The 16,905-nt window shown below is 46.3% G+C and overlaps 2 protein-coding genes and 1 pseudogene across 2 annotated transcripts; 1 reads left to right on the plus strand and 2 right to left on the minus strand.

Moving 5' to 3' along the window:
• Window positions 1-1,014: 1,014 nt before the first annotated feature.
• On the minus strand, window positions 1,015-4,202 carry LOC136544303 (G-type lectin S-receptor-like serine/threonine-protein kinase B120; annotated as a pseudogene).
• An 8,011-nt stretch (window positions 4,203-12,213) lies between these two features.
• Window positions 12,214-13,442, plus strand: LOC136542914 (uncharacterized). The gene is made up of 2 exons (XM_066535531.1): window positions 12,214-12,753; window positions 12,845-13,442. The coding sequence occupies exons 1-2, from the start codon at window positions 12,245-12,247 to the stop codon at window positions 13,440-13,442; spliced, it is 1,107 nt and encodes a 368-aa protein (XP_066391628.1). The 5' UTR covers window positions 12,214-12,244.
• A 364-nt stretch (window positions 13,443-13,806) lies between these two features.
• On the minus strand, window positions 13,807-14,805 carry LOC136544304 (S-locus-specific glycoprotein S13-like). Its single transcript, XM_066536515.1, has one exon. The coding sequence runs from the start codon at window positions 14,803-14,805 to the stop codon at window positions 13,807-13,809; it is 999 nt and encodes a 332-aa protein (XP_066392612.1).
• Window positions 14,806-16,905: the final 2,100 nt, after the last annotated feature.

Here is a 16,905-nt window from a genome sequence, read left to right on the forward strand (position 1 = left end):
TTTCACGAGCCCGTCCATGATGAAGGTTGCTAGCTTGTCTTAACATCTCTTTTCGCCAGCAATCCCTATGAGAATCTGGCATTGTTCCAGACTTCCAGTCTTCCAAGCTGGTAGGCTCAAAATCTGCTAGGGAGACTCCATGTTGTCGGTTGTCGCACCGTACAAGCTACAGTAATTACAGCGGTTGACTTGTAGCACTACTATACAAAGTATTTAGAAGTAGTCAGATTAGGTTTGCAGCAAACCGCCTCTACTCAAGGATCTCTAGAAATCAAAGGTTTATAGGGTGGGTATGCAACCACTTCTTTAAAATGATTTTTTAGAAGTAGACCACGTTTCTGACCGCTACTAGAAATCATTTGTAGATGCCTTTTTAATTTCGAAAAGAAATCCGTCGTGGTCGCAAGTCTCACATGTGCGGTTCCTGGTATTCAAACTCAGAACTTCTTCCCTCACACGGGCCTCTCCTACACTCTTGCACAATCACTTATGACCAAGTGAATGATATTATCCTTTTATATTAACTTTAGCGAATCTTATATTAAATATTTAAGCGTACAAATGATTTCAAATGAATATATTGAACTATAAAATTTTAGAGCTCACCGGACATATAGCCCGCTTCAGTTTACAAGGCGAAGCTAGATGATCATGTGAACATGGGTGCGGATAAATGTCCGGCCAAATTATATTCTCGATCGATTAGGAATGGTTGCAGTGAGACTTGGTCGTACAAGCAATGATGTCAGAGTGCTTTGCTTAGTGATTGACCCTGACAAAAATAATCAGGGCTACGTCATTTGTCACAGAGAAGATTGAGATTTGAGAAACGCGTAGGGCCTGATTGCTGGTGGCTTGCATTAGCACGTAAGAGTCTTCTGCAAACTTGCACAGTGTTCAAATCAGGCCCAATGTAACATTAGCTAGTACGCCAAATTTGATCGCATTAGCAATGCAGATTTACATAACCCCAGTTCTTTATCAAATGATTGTCATATATGTGGAGAAAACGGCCTACCTTCCCTCTAAAGTTGAAAGAGTTACACTGTTCTTTGAGTTCTGAGTAGTGCCTCTTACCTGTTTTACTTTGTTATTATAAGTATGTGCAAAATATGCAGGTTTATTTGGAATGGCGAGTGTGCTATTTCCATTCTCCAAGATGAAACACCACAGATGACATAAGTGGCCTCTCGTTGGGGTTATCCTGCACACATAGAAGGCCTATGTGGATGCAAAGCAAAGCTTCAGCAGGTACGCAGCTCTGCATTATACTTGAGTCTATCAAATCCTTTGCCTGCCCTTTCTTCCATAGATTCCATGCCTGGATATAAACCAACACAATAATTGAGGTTGTGGAACTTTATTATAAAGTTCTTACAAAATTCAGAAAGCTTATACTCACATATACTATAAGGTTTTCGAAGTCTATTGTGTGATCAGTTGAGCTTATCTTCACACCACTTACGATTTCCAACATCAACACACCAAAGCTATACACATCAGACTTGACAGAAAATATGCCTCTCATTGCATATTAAGGAGCCATGTAGCCGCTGCAAGTATTTTTACCACGAAGAATAATGGAGTAGGTATTTTTCTGTGAATTAGGTTAAAGTGGTGATAATTTTAGAAAAAAAACTACTCACTGTGTTCCAACGACTCTCTTCGTGTTTGGGTCATGTTGGTTGTCGCCAAACATCCTTGCCATACCAAAGTCTGCTATCTTGGGTCTCATCTTTTCGTCCAGCAAAACATTGCTTGCTTTGAGATCTCTGTGAATTATCCTTAGCCTTGAATCTTGATGGAGGTAAGCCCTTTAGCAACTCCTGTGATTATGTTGAACCGTGTTGGTCAATCTAACTCTAACTTCCTTGTACTGCCTACAAATAAAGGCAACTATATCCCATAAGTAGTGACCAATCGGTTATGTTGAACCCTGAAGCTGTAATGTGCTACTGTTAGATCATACTGAAAAGCAGAGCATCTAAGCTTTTGTTAGGCATGTACTCAAACACCAGAAGCTTTTCGTCTCCCTCGATGCAGCAACTGATAAAGCTAACCAAATTTTTGTGCTGCAATTTGGCAACTAAAACAACTTCATTTCTGAATTCCGCTATCCCTTGTGCGGAATCCTTGCTGAGCCTTTTGATGGCAACTTCTCGAACATCTAGCGTCGCCTTGTAAAATTGAAGTGAAAAATGAATTAAGACATTAATTTAGTGTTAGTGCGATTACAATTTTGCAGGGTGAAAATTAACAAAATAGATAAGTACCTTGTAAACTTTGCCAAAACCTCCTTGTCCAATGATAAATGATCTGTCAAAGTTATTTGTCACAGCTGCGATATCTTGGAAGCTTACAGCTGGAAATACAAAGCCTTCAGTAGGATTTCTTTCACCAGAGTACTCTGAAGTATTCAGGTTTCCAAGGACTGACAACGTCTTGTTCTTTCCCTCTTTTTGTTTTTTACCTGCTTCCAAAATGTCATGAATGTTTCTTTTTTTTCTTATGTGACGGTAATAATGTAGAATAGTAGAGCAAAAACCAATTCCCCTGACCCCTCTGGTGAGTACAATACAATATCTAAGCGTAGAGAAGTAGAGTCAATACCTTTTGAACTTGAACCATGCAAGGGAAGTGCCTGTGACTGTGAGTATCAGAATGCCACTTAACAAAACTGCAGGAAGCACAATCTTTACAGCGCTGTTCTTTGGCCTTGTTGCTGTGCAAAGCCATTGCAGTGAAAATTCTATGCATGAATAATGTAGCACAGATAACCAATGCAAGGATCAAATTAAGTTTATCTATATATAGAATTATAGACAGATGAGATGAGATGAGATGAGATGAATAGCACACCAGCATCGAAGCCTGCAGTCCGGATGTACAGCGTGTCATTGCCAGCAGTATCACCCACCCTCTCTGTGTCAATCAACTCCCCAGACCACACCAAGCACCGGCCTGTTCGCTTGGTCGTGTTTGACTTATAAGCCATGGCTTATCAGCCAACGAACAGTATTTTTCTCTCACACCAAATTAGCCAACAGTACTTTTAGCCATGGCTTATCAGCCAAACAAGCCCAAATGAACAGGGCGGTTCAAGGCACTTGCAAGCTGGGGTAGCATCTCCGCGGTCGCAGTAGCTAGAAGGGCCACAGTAACCGTACCTGCTACACTGCTCGTAGTCCGACGACGCTACAAGCGTTGACCACTCCAATGAATCTTTGTTCCATATACGTGTTTCTATCCTCCCAGAGTAACTCATTACTGACAGGACGGGTGGTGCACCATCGGAAACCGAGAAGACCATGTACGCCTCATCGGCGGTATCAACATAAGTCACGTATACCCCCAACGCTGGTGGTGTTTGGCTGTAAGTAGTAGTACTGGCTTGAGACCGTGAACCCCGTCCACACGGGACTGCGCCATTCTGGAAGTGAACTGTTCCAGATGGAGACCTGCATGAACGGAGGGAGTGTTCGGCTGCCATTATAAGCCGGCTTATAAGCTATGGTATAGTATTTTTCTCTCCCAACAAATCAGCCGTACAAATCAACACAAGCGGCTTTACGAGCAGCCGAATAGAGCCTTGTCTCCATACTGTAAGAGCCTCTGTCTCCATACTGTAAGAGAAGGTACCCGGCGAGGGGTCCTCGGGGTTCTTCCAAGATACAAGCCGGGTGCCTTCATCCATCTTGTGGCTCCTCCACATCTTCATGCCAGGGAGTAGCGTGTCAATTGGGTGGTCAGAGCTTTGCCATAACATCATGCTGCTGGGTGACCGTAGGATGAGATTGCCTGTGTTCATAAGCACTACCATTGATCCTGGTGCTGGCGATGAGCTTCCAGCAGTTGTGGTGTTGGTTGTCCAGAGAACACGGTCGTTGACATCGGACAAGACAAGGTTAGAATTGTTGGTCAGAACAGGCGAATGAGCTGAGGAGGATGGCCGGTGTTGCCCGGTTTGCAACCCACACCACGGTGAACTGGGAGATGTTGTTGTACCATATGCCAAGGTAGAGCTTCTCCGGAGTGGAATTGGACGGGGCGAAGAAGCCAAAGGCGAACTCACCACCATCAGATATGACAGTGCTGCCGGGCAACAGCAGCTTGCCAGGGACAAGACGGTCATCCGAAGTGCGCAAGACCGGCAAGAGGAGGAGAGCCACAGTGCAGATCGAAATGGAACTCATGAATGCCATCGAACCTCTGCTGTGTGTCACACTGTCTCTCTGACTCTCCGAGTGAGTTTACCGGTGTATGATTATGCTTCAAAAGTGGCAGAGAAGGTATGCACGCAAGCGGCTAGCCGGCTACTTGTTACTAGTTAGCTGATTATTACTTGTGAGTATATACAGTAGGGGTATATATATATAAGGTCCTACACGCTTGATGTGCACGGAACAATGCAAAAAGGACCAGGTTTTCTTATAGACTACAATGTGTTCAAAACATTCAGTCGAAGTTAAACATGTACAAGTTGGTAGTTGTGATGTACACATCGATGGGGTTGTTAATAATTGCCTAGCTAGGCGTTATGTTTTCTTTAAAAGAATAGGATTGTTACCTTGGTGCTAATTAATTAGGGGCACCGGGCACAGTTCATCCATTTAAAATGCGAATATGAAGGTTGGCAGGAATGCATTAGACCAGTCTCAAGTGCCTGGTCAAACTTTTGTTATTTTAACAAGTATTTTACGTTTTTAACTTCCTACACTTGTGCACTATACATTATATTTACATGCCTACTAAAATGTTCTAATTGGATGGGTGGTTACTGGCTAGCCAGGCTGAGGTGGTGCAAAATTAAATGAGGTCCGGAGCTAGGCGTATTCGCGAATGCCGGCAGGCGATAGTGGGTTGCGCCATTGCTGCTGCAGACAATTGATGGTGACTGTGTCAGAGCTCAGAGCTCACTAGCAGGAGGCCAGCAGGAGCGCAAGCAACAATCGCATCCCCTGCTCCCATACTTGGAGTTGGAGAAGGTTCTGTTTCAAAAACCCTATATCTATATGCTTTCTGTATCATCTCAGACCTCAGTTGGATGTTGAGCTTGACATGTCCGTTTAGATTATTCCATTCAGGCTGCATTTGGTTTCCCAAAGAAAACATGTGCGCCATACTAGTAGAGAAAGGCAGCAGTACACTGTTTAACTTCCAGATTACTGCTAAAGCAAGCAATATCTGTTTACAATTAACCCAGGCAAATACTTTGTGACTAAAAATGTGAAGTCACTCTATCTCCCCCTCTATCACTGTAAGAGTCATAGTGTTCTTAGAGTTCATAATGCCTTCTCTCACTTTCTCCATATCACTATTTCTCCATGAAAAATATGCTGGGTGATTTGGCGTTGGTAGTGCTGTGCACCCATTCTCCAAGTTGAACACAACAGAAGATGTCAATGGCCTATCATCCGGATTTTCCTGCACACACAAAGCCCCATGTGGATGCAAAGTGAAGCTTCATCTGGTAAGCAGTTGTCCACAATACGTTTGTCTACCAGATCTTTTGCTTTTCCTTCATTCCAAAGGTTCCATGCCTGAAACAATCACACCATTCTTTTAGATTGCGTAACACTGTACATTTAAAACCTTTTAGTATGAGGAGATTAAAAGGTAATCATATTTGCTTACATAGACTATAAGGTTGGGGTAATCTGGGATGCGGTCAACAGAGCTTATCTTTATACCGCTCACAATCTCCAAAAGTAGAACACCGAAGCTATAGACACCGGACTTCACAGAGAAAATGCCTCCCATTGCATACTCAGGAGCCATATAGCCACTGTTAAGACCATTTCATTTGCGAAAGTTATGAGAATGAATTGGCTTTAATCATAGGTTAATTTAAGTATTTGGGATTAAAGTACCACTCACTATGTCCCAACAACTCGCTTGGTATTAGCATTTTCTTGATTATCACCAAAGATCCTTGCCATGCCAAAGTCGGCTATCTTGGGTCTCATCTCTGCATCTAGTAAACACATTACTAGCTTTGAGGTCCCTATGAATTATTGTCAATCTTGAATCATGGTGGAGGTATAAAAGTCCCCTTGCAAACTCCTTTGATTATCTTGAACCTTGTTGGCCAATCTAATGGTGCATTTCTTGCACAATCTACAATGAACAATTATAGAATTATGAAAAATGTAATTATATCATAAGTCAACCACCTATTGAACTCGTGGTAAATTTTAGTAGAACATACTGAAAATGATAGCATCCAAGCTTTTATTAGGCAGGTACTCATAAATCAACAGCTTTCATCTCCCTCAATGCAGCAACCAAGAAGCCTAACCAAGTTTCTATGCTGTAGCTTGGCAATTAGAACAACTTCATTTCTGAACTCCTGAATTCCTTGATTCGAGTCCCTACTAAGTCTTTTGATAGCAACCTCTTGACCACCTTCTAATGTCCCCTTTGTAGTTATCATAGAAAAGCAAGATTAGTATATGTAGTGCAGATTAATTAATTAGATAATCAGCCATGGAAAAGCAAAGGTAGGAACTTCCATCGTAAAGTACCTTATAAACTTTGCCGAAACCTCCTTGTCCAATCATAAACGTATTGGAGAAGTTGTTTGTTGCGACTAGAATATCTTGGAATTTCAGAAATGGAAGTTCAAAATCATTGGTAGTTTTTTCTTCTCCAAGTTCATCTGAAGTAAAACCTCCATGGATTAGTGTCTTGTGATTTTCCAAATTTCTTTCCCTTCCTGCTTCCAAAAGTTGTTTAGTATTTGTTCTTAAGTAACTGAGATCAGTATACAGAATGGAAAACATACCTCTAAACTTGCAGACCCATATAAGCAAAATGGAAGTGAGAACAATAACTCCTGCTAAAGTTGGTAGTATAATTTTTATTGTGTTTGTTTTTGTCCTTTTACCCTGCAAAGCAGTGCAAAATTTATTCATATAGTGCTAAGTCAATATCATACGCTTACATAGTTCAGTCTTCAAACAGCTGAACAAGTGCTAAGATCATACAATACACAATAGTATAATACCTTTATCATTAAGTTGATAGGAATTATGATGGCATCTTAACTAGATGTACAAGAAATTAAGATCACTGGGAATGAACGAAAAAAAACTGTAAATCTCAGTTCAGAATCTATTCCTGATACATATATATCGGCTCTAACAAGCATGTAGCCATACATTATGATCGGCTTATGACTCTAGGATGTGAGCAGATTCTGAAATTAGTTGCAACCATCCTGATCCTACAACATGTTGTCCTGATCTCGGTGCCTATTTTGCATACCAGATAGATGAAAGATCAAGTTCCAGAGGACTACAGACACAGCTAATGGTGTTTTGTTATCTGCATATTTTGCATTCTAGATGGTACGGGTATAAGTGATAAAATGATGGGGAAACTATAAAACGGGCATGCCACAAGTGGGGAGCCACTCATAGGGATGCCCAGCTTGGGTAAGAATTTCTTGTGATATGAAATGGTACCTGACAACATGCCTGCAACACGGAGGTATAGCGTCTCATGGGTATCAGCAACAGCAGTACTGTAGCCACAGTAGGGGCATGCGCCAAAGTCAGCCCTGCTGTCACATCTAGTTACTGTAGCAGCATAGCAGCTATACTAGGACTAGATGTATATAGTTGTATATATATTGTCACTGCAACTCAGTAAAAGAGATAGTTTAGTTTTGCCATCTCCTATACAGAGCTCCGGCCAACGCTGGTGTCTTTGCTGTGTGTGTATGCTCTGTCCTCCCTTTCTTCTTCTACCTCTAGCCATAGTGTGTGGTCGGACAACGTTTGTCGTGGTCGACAAGACTATTGAGTGGTCGACTCACCTGAGCCGGTGATCCTGTGGGCCAACAAGTGGTATCGGAGCCGTACAAGCGTCGTCGCCGGACTAACCGCTGGCGATGATGGACGGTTTAGAATTGGGCGACAGCAGTGGCACTGCTGTGGCTGCCCAGCCACGACAGGAGGTCATTGTGCGCACGGTGCGGGAGGTCAGCGGCACCAGTTGGCCGACGTTGACTCGCACCAACTATGGAGAGTGGTCGGTGACCATGAAGGTCAAGCTCAGAGCCCGACAGCTCTGGAATGCTATTGACAAGGGCACCGAAAATGAAGAAGACGACATGTCAGCGTTAGAGGCTATCCTCGCTGCTGTACCAGCGGAGTACAAGGAGCCGTTGGGGACAAAAAAGCTCTGCTAAGGAGACGTGGGAGGCCATTGCGGCGATGCGCGTCGGTTCCGACCGCGCAAAGAAGGCGATGGCCCAGCTTCTGAAGCAGGAGTACGCCAACCTTAAGTTCAAGGATGGTGAATCGGTGGAGGACTTCTCCCTCCGCCTGCAGATGCTCATCAGCAAGCTGAAGAGCCATGGCGTCACCATCAACGAAGAGGAGGTGGTCTCCAAGTACCTCCACTCCGTGCCGGCAAAGTACATCCAGATCGCTTTCTCCATAGAGACGATGCTGGACTTGTCCACCATCACCATTGAGGATGTGACAGGCCGTCTACGGGTGGTGGACGAGCGCCTGGAGCATGCGACAGCAACGAAGGACAGTGGCAAACTGCTGCTGACAGAGGAGTGGGCTGCTCAAAGGAACTCCGAGGTATCCTCCTCCAGCCGCGGTGGCAATGGCAAGCACCGCGGCAAGGCTTATTCGGAGAAAAAGAAGCAGGTCGACCCCAACGCCTGCCGGCACTGTGGAAAGATGGGTAATTAGGCACGGGAGTTCCCAAATCGTAAGCAGGAGAAGAAGGCTAAGGCTCATCTGGCGCAAGCTGATGATGATGATGAGGCCATTATCCTGATGGCGACGTTCTATGCACTGCATGACGTTGAAGCCGAAGAGAAGGCAGAGGTAATGGCGGTGGAAGGGCCTAGGAAGGTCCTGAAGGCTGTCAACCTCGACGAACCGCGCGTCCAAGTCCACCTCGGATGTGTGGGTGGCGAGCAGGAGCAGCGGTGGTATATGGACTCTGGCGCCAGCAACCACATGACGGGCTCCAAGGCAGCCTTCTCCGAGCTCGACGACGATGTGACCGGTACGGTGAAGTTCGGTGACGGCTCAAGGGTGGCAATCCGAGGGCACGGCACCATCATGTTCAGGTGCTAGAACGGCGAGCACCGCGCGCTAACGGATGTATATTACATCCCGCAGCTGCGTTCAAGCATCATCAGCATTGGCCAGCTGGATGAGCGCGGTAGCGAGGTACTAATTAAGGACGGAGTCCTTAGGATCAGGGATCGGGAGCAGCGACTTCTTGCCAAGGTGAAGAGGTCTCAGAACCGGTTGTACCTGCTCGATCTGAAGGTAGAGCAGCCGGTGTGTCTGGCGGCAAGGCACACCGAGGAGCCGTGGCTGTGGCATGCCCGGTTTGAACATCTCAGCTTCGACACGCTTGGTCGGCTGGAGAAGATGGTCCGAGAGCTGCCCCACATCGAGCACAGAGGCGAGTTGTGTGACAGCTGCCTGGCCGGGAAGCAGAGGAGGCTGCCGTTCCCAAAGGTGGCCAAGTATCGCGCGGCGGACGCTCTTGAGCTCGTCCATGGCGATCTCTGTGGGCCAATCACACCAGCCACAAACAGTGGTCGGCGGTACTTTCCTCCTGCATGTGAATGATTACAGTCGTTACATGTGGCGGCAACTCCTGACAAGCATTGATGAAGCGGCGGCGGCGATCAAGAAGTTCAAGATGCGCGCGGAGGCCGAGAGCGGCAAGAAGCTGCGCATGCCGAGGACTGATCGCGGCGGTGAATTCACTTCAGTGGAGTTCGCTGCGTACTGTGCGGATCAGGGTGTGGTGCGACACCACACCGCGCCGTACTCATCACAGCAGAATGGCGTGGTGGAGCGGCGGAACTAGACGGTGGTTGGCATGGCTCGATCCATGATGAAGGCCAAGGGGGTAAGGTTCTGGGGTGAGGCGGTGACCACGGCGGTGTTCATCCTCAACCGCGCGCCCACTAAGGCCCTGAAGGGCAAGACGCCGTTCGAAGCTTGGTATGGACGCAAGCCGAGTGTGTCCTTCCTCCGGACATTCGGCTACATCGGCCACGTCAGGAAGACGAAGCCGGTCCTCACCAAGCTGAAGAACAGGAGCACACCAATGGTGTTCCTGGGCTACGCGGAAGGTACCAAGGCGTTGTTACTGTGCAAAGCCATTGCAGTGAAAATTCTATGCATGAATAATGTAGCACAGATAACCAATGCAAGGATCAAATTAAGTTTATCTATATATAGAATTATAGACATATGAGATGAGATGAGATGAATAGCACACCAGCATCGAAGCCTGCAGTCCGGATGTACAGCGTGCCATTGCCAGCAGTATCACCCACCCTCTCTGTGTCAATCAACTCCCCGGACCACACCAAGCACCTCATCCCGCCCATCGTGCCTCTGCTGCTCAAGTTGGCATAGGCGTACGCCACGCAGGAGCAGTTGTTGGCGCAGTCCATGGCGCATTCCTCGGAGGTCCGGTTCTCAACGAGCACGAACTTGTCTGGCGGTTTTATCCCCGGCAAGGCCACGAAACCACCGTGGCCACACCGCAGGGCCTCCTTCCGCCGGCACCCCTGGGCTACGTTACACCGATACTTCCCTGAACTACCGTACCGGTATCGCGATACGTATCGGATACGTCGATACGCCGATACGCCGCCGATACGGTATCGGTGAAGTATCGGGAAATACATCAATAAAAATAAATAAATTAAATCCCGATACGTCGCCGATACGACCCATTTAGACAGCCCTCAAAGCCTGCTAGTTACACATTCACAGCATCACCACCATTGCATCGAGCCAGGAACGATGGCTGCCCGCTCCTGCCACCGCCGCCGACGCCGCCCGCTCCTGCCGCCGACGCCGACGCCGCCCCGCTCCTGCCCGACGCCGCCAACGCCGCCCGCTCCTGCCCGCTCCTGCCGCCGACGCCGACGTCGACGCCGCCTGCTCCTGCCGGTTGCTGCCTCAGGTCAGCGATCCATACAACTTCTAGATCTCCGATCAGTTCTTAATCTGCATTCCAACTTTGAAACTCTAGATTTCTTTTATTGTTGTTGTTTAGGGATGGCAAGTGGTAGTGGAAGTTCTCCGTTGCATGTCTCTGAACCTAGTAGTGTCAATGTAGCAAGTGATGGCGATAGTGTTCCTGAAGTGAATGAGATCTGTGATCCTAAATATCCTCTCTGGAGGCATGTTAATAAGATCGAGAACAATGGCCCTGATGGAGGAAATGTAGTATTAGACTGCAAATTTTGCGGCAAACAAATATCTGGTAGCTATACTAGAATCAGAGCACATTTGTTGAAGATACCAAACCAAGGTGTGCACATTTGCAAACAGGTGACAGTACCAATTCTTCAGCAACTTCGCAAGGAAGTGGCTGATGCTGAGGCAGCGATCTCCAACAGCAAACCGAAGAGTGTTCCCCTGCCAATACAGATAGGGAGTACAGGATTACCCCCTTCTGGAGGTACAAATGCCCAGTCAAAGAGAAGAAAGAGGCAATCAGGGATTGACGAAAGCTTTTTCCGTGAACGTCGCCAAATTGTTGATGCTCTCGTTGGAAGAATGTTCTATATAGGAGGTATGGAACTTGATTCATTGAAAGAATCTTAGTATCAATTTGATTCAAAACATTTTTCTGATTGCTATGTTTTTCCTTGTCTTTGTAATCTGCAGGTGTTCCATTCAATTTAGCAAGAAACCCAAATTTTCGAGCTTTAATAATGTATCTTGCAAACACTGATTTGGGTGGATATGTACCTCCTGGGTACAATAAGTTGAGGACTACTCTTCTCCAGCAGGAGAGAGTCAATGTTGAGAGGCTGTTGGAACCATTCAAGACTACATGGCCTACAAAAGGGATTACTATTACAGCTGATGGGTGGACTGATCCTCAGCGGCGCCCACTCATCAACTTTTTAGCCGTATCTGAAGATGGCCCTATGTTTTTGGGAGTTGTTAACACTGAAGGAGAGATTAAGAGAAAGGAATACATTGCTGAGAAGTTGATCTCTGTGATTGAAAATGTTGGACCAAAGAATGTGGTCCAAGTGATTACAGATAATGCAGCAAACTGCAAGGGTGCCGGTCTGATAATTGAATAGAAGTATGACCACATCTTTTGGACTCCATGTGTTGTCCACACTTTGAATTTGGCACTGAAGAATATTTGTGATGCAAAGGACAATGATGCTGAAAATGCTGGGCTCATGTGGATTAAGGATACTGTGGAGGCTGCGTTCATGATCAAGAACTACATCATGAACCATGGTATGCGCCTATCAATGTTTAATGAGTTTAGTAAACTCAAATTTCTTGCTATTGCCGATACAAGATTTGCATCACATATTATTATGTTGAAGAGGTTCCTTGTTCTCAAAGAGTCTCTTGTGTTAATGGTTGTTGGTGACAAGTGGTCAACATATAGGGAAGATGATGTAGACAAAGCAAGATCTGTAAAAGATAAGTTGCTTGATGATTTTTGGTGGGACAATGTTAAATACATTGTTGATTTCACTGAGCCTATTTATTCAATGCTAAGGGCAGCAGACACAGATAAGCCATGTCTCCATCTGATTTATGAGATGTGGGACAGCATGATTGAGAAAGTGAAAGATCGCATTTATCGCCATGAGAGAAAGCAACCTGATGAAGAATCTACCTTTTATGACACTATTTATGCCATTTTGTATGATCGTTGGCTTAAAAGCAATACTCCTCTCCATTGTTTGGCTCATTCTCTCAACCCTAGGTGATTTTTGTTGTCAATTGTCAATTTGCTACTGTCACTTGGTTCATGTTTTATCACTTTTGGGACTGATTCATGCCCTTCTTTTATGCAGGTACTATTCTCAACAGTGGCTTTCTGAAGGTCCTAACCGTGTAGCCCCCCATGAAGATATTGAGGTCTCTGACATGAGGAACAAGTGCTTTAGAAAAATGTTTCCCAATCCAGAGGATCTTAGGACAATCAAACGGCAATTTGCTGATTTTTCTCTATTTGGAGGTTGCTTTGCGGATCGTGAGTCAATTGAAGATCGAGCTTTTTTCGAACCAAAACAATGGTGGGGCCTCCATGGTCAAAGGACCCTAGAATTGAAATCATTAGCACTGAAGTTACTTGGGCAGTCGGCATCTTCTTCTTCATGTGAAAGGAACTGGAGTACATATGGATTCATTGATAGCGTAACCAGGAATAGGCTTACTCCTCCACGTGCTGAGGATTTAGTGTTTGTCCATAGCAACATGCGTCTGCTGTCAAGGAAATCTGATGATTATATGAATGGGCCAACTCAGATGTGGGATGTTGGGGCAGACAATCATGAGACCTTTCATGGTGCTGGCATTCTTGAACATGCTAATCTCTCACTGGATGAGCCAGAATTTGAACGGATATTATTTGAAGATGAAGAAGACATATCTGGCACTGAGATGCAGTAGCAACCTTAGCCTTAAATTTGGCTTGTGTCCCTACTCCCTTGTATCCTAATATTTATTATTCTGCTGTAAAAATGTTAAAACCAATATTAATTATTGTGCTGTAAGAACCTTAAAATCAAGTATCTTAGATGCTTCATGGAACTAGCAATGTCTATGTTTTGCCATTTTTATTTGTTGATTGTTCTGCTAGATGAAAAATGTTCTCAGTAGGTGTATTCTGATTTTTTTGATATATTTATATACTTGCCGTATCGGCGTATCCTTGTTTTTGGAAAATGCCGTATCACCGTATCGCCGTATCGGTATCGGCGTATCAGTATCCCGTATCGGTGCAACGTAGCCCCTGGGAAAACCTGCCTCTGCTCTACTCCTCCAGGCTCGCCGGCTCGAAACCATCGAGGCACTTGCACGTCGGAGTCGTCGGGGCTGTCACCGTGCCATCGCAGTAACCGTACGGGCCACACTGGCCGTACAAGTCGCACTCGTTGGCCGGCCACTTGCCGACGACAGCCCAGTCCGACGATCCCCAGCTCTGGAGCTGGTATTCGCCGGAATAAGTCAACACGAACCTGGTGTGCGCGCTGCCGTCGGGGAGGCTGTAGGCTAAATACATCTCTTCCTCGGTTCTGACGACCGCCAGGGAAACCATGACGACGCTGGAGCTGGAGTTCACCTGGAACTGGCCACTGATGGTCGCGTAGCCCGTCCACGGGACGGTGCGCGCCACCGGACTCGTCCCGTTCCAGATGAGATGAAGGCCTGCGCGCATGGGCGTGCCCGGGTCCATGCCGAAGGTGAAGCTCCCCGGCGAGGGGTCGTCAGCGCCTTGCCAAGAAACCAGGCGCTCGCCGTCTCGAGACCTGTACCTGACCCGGATCTTCATGCCGGGAAGGAACGTGTCGCCCGGGTGCTCGAAGCTCTGCCATGCGGTGGTTCCGTTCGGAGATCGGATGACGAGGTTGCCGGTGTTGAGAAGCACCGCGGTGGCTGCTGAACCCGAGACACCGGTGACGTTGGTCGTCCAGAGAACTCGACCGCTGGCGTCGGACAGGATGAGGTTGGAGGAATTGGTCAGGGTCAGCGCTGGTGGTGCGGAGGAGGTGCCGCTTGTGGCCGGGTTTCCTCTGTTGGCGACCCACACGGCGGTGAGCCTGGGGATGTCGTTGTACCATATGCCAAGGTACAGATTGGCAGGAGTGGAATCGGCGAGGGAGAAGAAACCCAGCGCGAAGACGCCGCCGTCTGAGACGATGGTGGTGCCGGGAACGAGCGGCTTGCCCAGGACTAGCCGGTCGTCGGAAGCACTCCGCGGCAGCAAAACAAGCAGAAGGACAGTGGCGTAGATGATGGCGGACCAATCCATGGGTGAATCGAAAATTCTGAAACGCTTATGCTTGATAGCCTGATACTAGCTTGTTGGGCAGGGATCAGGTGGGCCACTGATATTACTTGATTAGCGGGCGATTGATTGGAGCCTAGTACACATCACGTTTGTCAACCAAATATATACAAAAGAGATACTACTATTTATAATATGAAATAGATATCATTATATTAATCATACGATATGTTTATTTACTATTCAAAATATTTAAATGTTGATACTTTTGTAGATGGCAACCTGACTGCAGAGATACCTTGACTGCATATACCTGATCAATGAAGCTACACGCGTGGACACAAATAAAAACTTTTGTAGATGGCAACGTGATTACACGGCACTTGGACGATGTCAAGGAACAAACTATGAAAACAGTGGGTAGATAAATATATGCATTGAACGATGAGGAATAATCCATCTTATACTTCTCTAGATTCATTAGTATGATGCGTTCAAATATTTCAAATGCAACAGAGCCTAACGGTGCCGATGAAAACAAGATTCTAACCCGTATCAGTTCAATGACTGAAATCACTGGAGGCCATGGATGATGATAAACCAAATTTGAATGTCTTCATATGCTTGTGAATTTTTTATAATTTTGAACAATTATAGACAAGTTTGGCTTAACAACGCTAAAAGAACTTATAACTTATGGAGTATTTAAAAAAAAAACTGTTGTGCTAGGTCGAAAAAAAAATTATGGCATCATGGTTCCAAGGCATAGGATGACATGAGTAGGTCATAAATGAGGCAAGCCGCGGGGCCTACTTCTACCCTGTTCGCTTGATCGTTTTTTTAAGCTTATAAGCCGGCTGATGATATTTTGTTGTGAGAGAAAAACACTGTATCATGACTGATAAGCATAGCTGATACGATCAAACGAACAGGATGGAAGTAGAGCTCCTGCCCCCTTCCCTTCTTCAGCCGGCGCTCGCGTCGGTGCCGTGGGGAGGTGGACCGGCCCCCCTCAACCCAGTTCTTAGAGTAGTAGTAGTGGTGTTTGAGAATGGTTCAGATGAGCGTCTTCTTCTCCCTATCCTGGAGCCTTTCGGTCTGCGACGCTATCGTCGTGGTGTTCCTCTTCAGTTGCGTCTTCGTCCCTGGTTGCGGCGAATGTGAGAGCTTCAATAAAATAAAGTTTCTGTTGCGTCTCGTCCCAGATCCAGTCCTCTTCGGTTGGTGACCGGTCTTCACCACGGGCAGCGTCATGCCGGTTGTTCCCGTAGCCATCTTGGGCAATTCCGGTTGGGATCTTGCCGTTTATGCTACGGGCATGGCAGCCACGATGCCACCTTCAGCACCTACCCATGGAGATCGACTGAATCTAACATCTTCCCCTCCACCAGTTCAAGCGGAGTCAAACTTCGTCGGGTCGTATATGCGGCCCCTTCAATGCCTCTCCTCAAACGAGCCATCCACCTGCTCTGAGGATGTCGATCTATCATCCTTTGACCGCTCCAGCTTTATCTTCGGTTTGTCGAACAAGTTCATCAACGATGGCAACTTCAACCACTATAAACTTTCGCTTAGTGAGGTCCTTCCATCCTGGTTCCATGCGTGTGTGACGCCTCTGGTAACCCCCACCGGCGACTTGCAGAGTTGGCGAACAGTACTTGCAGGATGATGATGTCGGTGAATTTGCCGGGCACGACGATGTCGGTGAATCTGCCCTCTTTCCGGGTTTGGACTACATGTCCCTTGATGCTGCGATTGTCAAGACACGTGGAGGCAAACGTGTGTCTGCATACTCCTCAATGTATCTCGATCCTCTGCTGAGGGTTTATGTGTAATCTGGCTGCTCCACTAATATAATATATGTGTTTTATAAAAAAAACGTGACTAGGCCATGAACGTATGATCATCACCACGCTTTTATTAAGCTGTTGAGCTCCGTGGGTGTTCATGCCAGCAAAGCCGTAATGATCCTCCAGCCGGGACTGTGCATTTTAGTATCGGAGGAACTGACATGCATCTGACCCGACCCAAAATAAATATGAAACAGTTCATGGCCATCACTTGATGCACTAAAACCTGATACGGCCGCATCATGTACTCCGATCCGGTCAAAGCAGGCAGGAA

The sequence above is a fragment of the Miscanthus floridulus genome, chromosome 3, assembly GCF_019320115.1.
Source record: "Miscanthus floridulus cultivar M001 chromosome 3, ASM1932011v1, whole genome shotgun sequence".
NCBI classification, from domain to species: domain Eukaryota; kingdom Viridiplantae; phylum Streptophyta; class Magnoliopsida; order Poales; family Poaceae; genus Miscanthus; species Miscanthus floridulus.

Excerpts from the sequence above, each read along its gene's own strand:
- LOC136542914 (XM_066535531.1), top strand. The coding sequence starts at position 12,245 with ATGATCAAGAACTACATCATGAACCATGGTATGCGCCTATCAATGTTT. Across the intron at positions 12,754-12,844 it reads GCTCATTCTCTCAACCCTAG|GTACTATTCTCAACAGTGGC; the intron begins GTGATTTTTGTT and ends TCTTTTATGCAG.
- LOC136544304 (XM_066536515.1), bottom strand. The coding sequence starts at position 14,805 with ATGGATTGGTCCGCCATCATCTACGCCACTGTCCTTCTGCTTGTTTTG.